The sequence below is a fragment of the Dermochelys coriacea genome, chromosome 3, assembly GCF_009764565.3.
Source record: "Dermochelys coriacea isolate rDerCor1 chromosome 3, rDerCor1.pri.v4, whole genome shotgun sequence".
NCBI lineage: Eukaryota > Metazoa > Chordata > Testudines > Dermochelyidae > Dermochelys > Dermochelys coriacea.
Window position 1 is genome coordinate 159,122,687 of NC_050070.1, and position 9,112 is coordinate 159,131,798.

General features: G+C 41.2%; 1 protein-coding gene across 1 annotated transcript in view; it reads left to right on the forward strand.

Moving 5' to 3' along the window:
* Positions 1–8,276, forward strand: part of CDC42BPA (CDC42 binding protein kinase alpha) — a 328,701-nt gene extending 320,425 nt beyond the window's left edge. The window contains 3 exon segments of the mRNA XM_043511659.1: positions 944–1,061; positions 1,725–1,882; positions 3,335–8,276. Of these exon segments, the coding sequence (XP_043367594.1) occupies positions 944–1,061; positions 1,725–1,882; positions 3,335–3,466 (408 nt within the window). The 3' untranslated portion in view covers positions 3,467–8,276.
* The last annotated feature ends 836 nt before the right edge of the window (positions 8,277–9,112 follow it).

Genomic DNA, 9,112 nt, shown 5'->3' on the forward strand with positions numbered 1-9,112 from the left:
TGCTATAAATTGTTTGCGTCTGTTTTTTTTTTTTTTTTTTTTTACAAAGGGGCTGTGTTTCCACCTCTGTGTGAAGAGGTTTGATATACCTAATTCCCATTAATGCTAATGAGTTCTATATACAAACCATCTGAGGAGCAAGATAAGCACATGCTTATGTTTAGCTAAAGCTCCGGAGACAGGCAATCACATTGGAAACAGTAGAGTGAGCCCTAATTTAGGATGACAATAAATGAAAATACTCTTAGAAAACCAAAAGCATCTGATTAGCGTTCACACTAAAATATTCTTGTCTGTGCAATATAATCTGAAAACTGAAGGCCAAAGTTTGCTCAACTATTCCCATGAATTTCTGGAGTAACTCCACTCTAACTGGCAGAGTTACTTGAGCATAATTGAAAGCAGAGTTTGGCCTAATACGTCTATATAACTGCAAGAAATACACTGTAGGCATCAGGGGCTGATTAGATAACAGTGTCATACAAAATATATACAAGCCACGAATTATGGCATCAAAGAGATACATTTCAATGAAATACTACTTGGAAAGATATAGCTAGAAACAATGCATTACATTAAGCATCTTTTTTTTAACTGACTATATTATGTAAATTGATACCAGTTGTCAGGCTCCTTGTCAACATCAGCAAGAAAATTCTGATTCTATTAGAATGTTCTTTCAGCTGTCTGCATATGTCCATGTAATTCAAAACTTCACTTTCATGCTGTGTGTTCTTCCAGTCTCTGCCCTTAAGTGCAAAATAGTATCCTGCAAATTTGCTGACCTGTCACCCAGAAAATTAGCTCTGGGAAGGTGAGGGCATTTGGGTTTTTTTTTTTTGTTTAACTTGGTACCTCCTCCCTATAGCATCCACTGCTGACTCAGCAGTAAATGAATTAATGAACACAAACCTTTCTCTCTTTGTGTCTCCCTGCACTGCAGAACCTTCGGCCTCAGGAAAGTCGGACCATGTTCAGTGCCTCTGTCAGTATCCCATCTATCACAAAATCCCGCACAGAACCAGGGCGATCGATGAGCGCCAGTAGCGGGTTGGCAGCAAGTGAGTGTCTCTGGCTTGCCACAAGCCCTGTGCAGAAACGTTATAACTTAACACTGCCCCATGCAGGAACATTACAGCTGTGCTCGTTGAGCAGGATTTTCAGAGTTGCTCAGCAGTGGCCCAGCTCTGTTCCCAAAGAAGCCAACGGGAGTGTTTTACCAACTGGACTAATGCTGAGAATTTCTGAAAATCCCACGTGGTGTTTGCTGTCTTAAAACATATATATCTTGATGGTATTATAACAATATCAGAATTAGTACTGTATTCCTCAATACTATGACTTCTTGACCGTTACTTAAGGGCTTCATCCTGCCCCCATTGAAGTCAGAGGCAAATCGTCCATTCACCCCAATGTTTTGGGTTTTTTTTAAACTTTGTTGTTAGAGTTAACCACTTGGAGCCTTCTGTGTATGTAACACCACTGGAAATCTGGCTGCTGACATAGAAGGGTTAAATTTTACTCCCTCCATCCTGCCTAGATATTGCAGGGTTCCAGTGCATGAGCGTATCCACCATCTAATCCAGAGTACTTGGAAAACAGGGAAGTAAGATTATGTAAAGGGAGGTTCTGTAGGAAAACAAAACTAAAAGTAACAGCTAGCCAACTTCTTAGTGTCTTGCACGCACATCCATGATGCAGTTTTATTCACACACACCTTTTAGGATCGTCTGCACAGAACGGCAGTGCTTTGCGGCGGGAATTTTCAGGCGGGAGCTATGGAGCCAAGCGTCAGCCTATGGCATCACCATCAGATGGTTCACTGTCCTCTGGTGGTTTAGACCAAGGCAATGAGGTGCCGACAAGGGACTATGAACGAGAGGTGAGTAACAAAAGCAAAGGGAAGAAAACTGCAAACTCTGGATACTGATAGGGCCCAAATTCTAATCTCAGTTTTGCTGGTGTAAATCTGGAATAACATTGCTGCAACAGAGCAGGATTTGGCCCTAGGAAGCTTAGAAATCATTGTTCAAAATAAAATGTTCTATCATTTATCTTTTGAGACTTGTTGACAGGATTTTGGTCAGACTATGTCAGCTTTAAACATCGGGACAGATGTGTAGAAAATGCATTGAGGTGGTATACTCAGTACCCTGGAATCAATAAGGCTCATGAATGCAGTAGCTTGATAAAGTAACTGCACAAACTTGATACTGACCTTTTGTAGCTAAAAGACAGTACTCCTTTTGTCTTTTGGTAGCAAGAAAGCTTTAGGCCATAAGCAGATGAGTCATAAAAAAGACACATTAATTCTAGGTATTCAGTGAACACAGAACTAATCAGTTAATATGTAAAATAATCTTTTCTCTTCAGACAGGTTTTATCTGCATTCCACCAAAATATTGAAAGGGAGATAAGAGAAGTTAATTGTTTCATCCGTTACACCATTTATAAAACACGCCTTTCATTACATCTCCAGGTGCACGTAGGAATGCAACCTCTCCAAGTTACCACCTCACTGCAACCCCCCCCCCCCATGCTCCTCAGGCAGAACCCTGACTAAACAGATGAGCGTAAAGGTCAGACTAACAGAGAGAGAACATTCCAGTGTCAGGAGCCCTTCACAAGGAACAACATGCTCCTGCTGGTTCAAACAGAAGAGGGCTGCAAAACTGCCCCAGTCAATCTCACCCTCTGCATTGTTATGTAGGGAGAGATGGGGGCTTTGAGGCTGCCAGGGCTTTTATAGATCAAAATCAACACTTACAGTTGTAGATGAAAGTGAACTAAGTGCCAGCTGTGACTGCAGAGTGGGCAGGTGCATTCTACACTAACTGAAGCTTTGACATGATCTCAAGGGTAGTCCATGTAGAGTGCTTTGCATCAGTATTCATTCTGAAAGTTACAGAGGGACAGATAACTGTGGCACGGTCCACATCAGAAAGGAGACTTAACCAAACCCAAACAAAATGTCTCCAGCCACCACTGCTATATGGGAGTCCAAGAGCAGCTAGAGGTCCAGAAGCAACCCAGTGTTGCAAACCTCACTGAGGTGATATACCCATCATTTGTCAGTAACAAGGGCAGATGCTTCTTCTGTGTACCATCATTACTTAAGCCTTGTGTGAACTGGGCTTTAGACAACTTGCTCGAATGCACAAAAAAGCAAATATTGAGCAAAGAGTGTTATTGGACAGAAAACTTAGGGGGGAAATATATGCAGACCTTTAGCTCCACCCAGCTGCTGGTCAAATGTATGTCCCTTTCGGTCTGACTGATTTACTCTTGTTGTGTTATTGCTTATTGATATTCTTCTGCATTTTTTGGGCTGCAGGATTCTGATTCTCCAAGGCATTCTACAGCTTCTAACAGTTCCAACCTAAGTAGTCCTCCCAGCCCAGTTTCTCCTCACAAGACCAAGAGTCTCTCCCTGGAGAGCTCTGACCACGTGAGTTGGGACTCATGAACTGCTTCAGCATTCAGATCCAACATCACTGCGGCTTATTATCCCTCTGGCTCCCCCTTCACTCAACCCAGTTCTCACTTTCATCACCCTGCCCACTCCCTCTGAAAATGATGTGAGGGGAAGGGAGGGAAGAAGATAAAAGATTTGCCTTCTCTAGTACTATTCAGCACTGCCTCGGCCTCCCCAGTTTTAGCAGCGGCAAACAAGCAAACCTAGGGTGTTGGTCAACAGCAGATGCAGTAGATTTGTATTAGTACTGGTTTCATTTCATGTGGCTACAGCTGCTTCTGATATAAATATATTTACCCCACCTCAACTTGGGGGAAAAAAAAAGTAGCTTAAATAGACTAGAACAATATCAATTAAAAGAATAAATCAGATGGATTGTTTCCATACAAGAACTAATTATCTTGTACAAGAGTAGCACAGGGACCCCACTTCTGGTGGGGAGCAACCAGTCTGTCAGAGGCACATGAAAGCTTTCAGCTAGCCACCATGTTTGAATGTCAATCTGATTGTCGCCAGCAAATCCTTATTAAAACGATGCATATTTTACTACAGTACAGAGTTTAAATACGTATGTATATATTCAAAGGAGAAAAAGCAGCATCGTGTATGCAGAAGAAGATGGATGCCTATTTAAGAGAACCTTTAATTTAAAAAGATTTATGGTGTTCCCGTTTTCATGCTAAGAAACACACATTGGAAGCCTGGCCTATATGTATGCAGGAGCGGAATGTTCCCTTTGGGTGAGACTGCATTGTTTTAGGAGAAATCCCCCACAGTGTGTTCAGTGACCTTTATTCCTCTTGTCAGTAGCAGAATTAAAGTTGTAATCCTCATTTTGAAGATGACCCTGCCTGTCATCCACAAGAATAACGTTGATTTGAAAGTGAACCACTCTCCCATCTACAACAAAGAGCAACATTCAGCCATGTTGTCACCATGGTTTCCAGTGGGGCCGGCACTAGTTGTGCAGCTTGACACCCTTGGCACTCATGGATCTCTGCTGGATACAGTATACACCCTACGGCAATAATGGAACAGTGCAGAAGAAATCGTAGGGGTTACCATTTCTCAAGAAGGTCAGTGCCTGACCTGGTTTAATGAAGGAAATGGTCTTGCGAGCCTCCTCGGCCATATGTTAACCAGAAAGCTGTTACATTGATCATCAAACGTTAGCATACAATCCACATCAGTCAAATGTGAGTCCTGTTAGCCTGAAAAGAGCCTCTGTGGAATATGTTGTTGCTGTAGCATTGCAAAGAACCTTGAAGATGCTGACCTAATACTGTTCATGCTGTAGCAGTTTAAGACACCTGGTAGCCCATAGCTGCCATGCTGATGAGGTTAATCATTTCCATCCCCCACCATTTTTGGGCTGTGGTTTCAATTTTTTTCTATACAATACTCTGCTGTTTGAGTCCAATAGCAATGCAGGTTGCAGGCAGAAGGACCACACCACCAGAGGACAGGCTCAGCAGAAGATGCAGGTCTGTCTTTCAGCAAAGAGCCTGACATTTAAATCAAGGGAATAAAGAGGAAGCAAGATAAAAAGCAAACCAATGTCAAGCAGGAAGATCATCCATTCCCTTTTCCAGTGTGAGCTTCTCTTCTCAGTGGGATCATTGCTAGCTTTACGCCACCACGCCGCTCAAGCATATAAAAGGCTTTTTGTATTTAGAAAACTGGTTTTCCTATGATTTGGAATTTTTTTATGGCTTCTATCAAACCATTCCAAGTGCTTACAGTCAGCTGTGTAACATGTTTCATTCACATTAATAGATGCTGAAATGAGTGGGAATTTTCCAGGTTCCATTCACTGAAGGAATTTATGGGTAAGTTCAAGCAGGGTGCAGACGAATTAGGTTAATTTACAGGCACAGCCAAAACACAACAAGAAAGACAAAGTCATTGCCTTCACTTTGTAACCATGCTGGGTCTCCTAGGTGCTAGTTCTGTGCTTAATTCTGCATTGAGTGGATTGTCCACACATAAACCTGTCATTCAAAGGTTGGTTGCTTGGTTGTTTTTTTGGGACAAGGAGGAGGGAGATTACAAAAATTTCTATAAAGTATCATGTCAAAATCCTGCCTGTCCTGTTTGGTGGTATGTTGGTGCCATGTGTTTCATTGTCATAAATAAACTTGGCATTTAGTAGTAAAATTTATACCAAACAGGCAAACACCGAGTCCCTTCCCAGGATGGTAGCTTTTCATGTCTTTGCAGGAGACGCAAATAGAAATATCAGAGGGACTGGCATTAATTAAAGTCCAGTGTCACCTTTTTCTTAAAGGTTGTATATTGTTCCATGTGCACCAAAGGCTTCTCTTCCTACAGTTGCCGCCGCCGCCTCCTCCTGGTGTAGCCCACCAGGGCCACACACGTTTCAAAGTGTTGCAGACTAGTTTTGTGTTTACTGTATGTTGTATTTAAATGTTAATCATATTTTGATGTTAACCTGTTAAAGGGAAGATTTGAGGCTGTTAGCAAAAACCTGTGTGATAATCCCACATGGGAGGGTCAGTTTATCTGGAATCAAACTGTGTATTCCTTTTGCTTCATCTCTGCTCCATTTGAAACTGGAACCAAAGAACCAAGATACAGCTTACTTTTAAACTAACCCTAAACAAACCAGTACATTTGCTTACTCTCCTCTTAAGGTGAATATGAACCTGTTTTAAATGTACATTTTCAGATGGAGCATAGATTTGTCACTTTACAGAGCTGAATTCCAGAAGGTGAGACCTATCCTGTTGAATACAGTACCTATGTTGGCCTCTAGCCCTTGGCAGTGTCCTTTTTAAAATAACCGTATTTGATCTGGTACTGTACATTTTACACAAATCATGCCTGTTTAAAAGAGGGAGAAACAGCAATTGTCCACATTCATTTTTGAAAGGAAAAAGCATTCTAGGAATTATAGTTATATAAGGAATCGGTTCTGACAGGTCCATGTAAGTGTAGGCCACTTGAAATTTTTGTTATGAACATTTGTTACAAAACATGGCTGTTGCAGGTGTGCTTTTTAAATTCTCATTGGGATAAGAAAAATACCTTGGTCATTTGAACTGTAAGACTCTTGTCTGAGATCTCAGAGGCAGTTGGCTTGTAAGGTTTGGTGTTTGCTACTAGGCATTGTTTAAAGTTTCCAGTTATATATGGTTGCATTTATCCAGGCAATGTATAATCTCCAATTGAATTTTGACTAATATATTAGCTTATGTTCTGCATACACTATCAATTTTTTTTTTTTTTTTGGGCTAAGACTGAAAACATTCTTCACTTACCGGACATACTCCGCTTAAGCAAATGCCTTTGCTTCAGTCACTGAAAGGCTCCAAATAGATTTAAGCATGTCCCTGAGGACCATAGCTTCCAGAATGAAAAAAGGTGCAGGAAATCAATTTAAGCTCCCCCCCACCCCCACCCCCAAAAATCACACTTACTTCCCACATTTCATAATTCCCAAACCAAGCTTTAGCACTTCGTCCATTTCACATACCGCATCTAAACCCATTGTATTTGCTAGTTTTAAAATACAGTTCTATCACTTAGACTGAGATGGAGAGAAAAGCTGCCTCTTAGGGGCTGGCTTGTTTGTTATAAATGTGGATTTTTATTATTCAACAGTTTTGCAGTTCTGACTTGTGCTGTTAAGAGCAATAATCTTGATTCTGATAAAATTACAAACACGTGTTGCATGCTGATGTATGGTTTATGAAACAACATAGCAGAGAGATGCAGTGTTCTCTGCATACAAAAGCACAGATAATGTATTTGCTGGATGTAGTTAACTAAAACTACAACCTTGGGCTTAAGCAAAACATTCATCCTAGAACTGTCAGACTTTCAGAATGATACGCTGCAGTCAGAAGAATTTCTGACAAATGAGTGCACCCTAATAATACAAGTTTTGTACATCAAGGAGCTTGGATGGGTTAGACTGAAAAGAGAGCAGGCCCAGCCACTGAATGGTAAATCATAACAAGAGTTCTTAAAATTCCAGATGTTTCTAGGTTGTTGGAAGCTTTTTTTTGTTTCAACCATGTTCAAAAATTTGAAAGTAGTTCACCCTTGTGTAAAGGGCTTATGGACCCCTAAGTAGTATGTAGACTTTGTGCAGGCCTGCTACACAGAAGCCTGGTACAGATGCTCTGTGCTGACCTGAATCTCACCCGAAGGCTGTAGGCACCAGTGTAGCTCTAGAAGATGAAATGGACTTGTGTACTCAAATCCTATTTGAGAAAAAAGTCCCTAAAGAGTCAATCTGCTGCAGATCTCCAAGACCTTGTTGTGCAGTGAGGCAGTGCCACAGCTTGTTTCTTTCCAGCCACAGTTTAAAAAAAAAAAAGAGAGAGAGACCAACTTCATTCATGGGGAAGAAATCCTCACACAAAACCACTCCTGGTATTTCAGAGCAATTATACTGGCTTTTTTATGTATGACAGTTTCATATCATTTATTTTTAAAAAAAATATTTTTGAGGTTTTTTCATGGTAATATTATTGTACAGGTTTGCATGGCATAGGTGTGATCACTTTTTGTGTTAGAGTAGAAAAACTGACAAGTGTGCGTGTGGGGAAAAGACTGCTTTTTGCCTCTTCTCACTGTTTTATGCCCTCACTGTGGTAGGGGACATTGTAAGAGATTCTCTGCTACAGAACGATGTAGATTCTTTTGCACAGAAATATTTAAGGTGGAACAGTCAACAATGTAATAAATGACTTGACACCAATATTTTATGTTGGTAACACTTAATATTAACCTACTTTGATGTATTGCAATAAAAACAGGGAACTGTTAGAAAGATCAATGTTTTGTGTTTTTTCCCCTCCCCTCCCTCTGTTAAGATTTTGGAAGAGGGAATGAATTTTGTATTCTTGTTGAGTATAACCATGCCCATTACTAAGTGATATTGACATACACAGATGAAGCTCTCTTTAGACATTCATCCTCACTGCTAGAGTTGAGTTCTGTTGAACTTTGGCCACCTTGCACTTCAGTGTATTGAATGGCATCAGGTACAGCTCCTCTGAGCTTTTTGATTAGTTCAGTCTGTTCCACTGTAATTAAACCTGTTTTCATCAGTTATCAGTTACTAACTTCCTTGCTTTTCAGTGAGATGTCCTGAACAGTCTCAGTAGGGCAACTGGCAGGCTCCTGGAAACAGGGATATAGGGTTCTATTTTTCTGACCTGCATCTATGATAGGGGCATTTCCCCCTCTAGATCTTAATCTCAAACAAAGCTGCAAATTTGGCATGCAGCCTACCAGTTCTGTCAGTGGGGGGATTTTCTCAAGGATGCTGAACTCCATATCCTCATGCAGTTAATGTGGTGAAGATGCTGGACTCTGGGGATTGGCCTAAGGGCACAACACCAAGAGCCTGTTGGCTCTAATCTGTTCCTAGTGGAGGTTGGTGACTGAACACTTGTATTCCTATCTTGACAGTAGCCTCACTCGGCAAACGACCAGGATTCATCACTGAATTGGTCCATTGATTAGCTTTCCTAGCCTGGGGTGAGTACTGACAGGGAGCACAATATGAATGCTGATCAATGTCCCCCAGTGAAGTCCTGAGATGGGTTAAGTAAACCTGCAGCTACTAGGTCTCTCCCAGAAATGACCACCTGGGCACAGTTC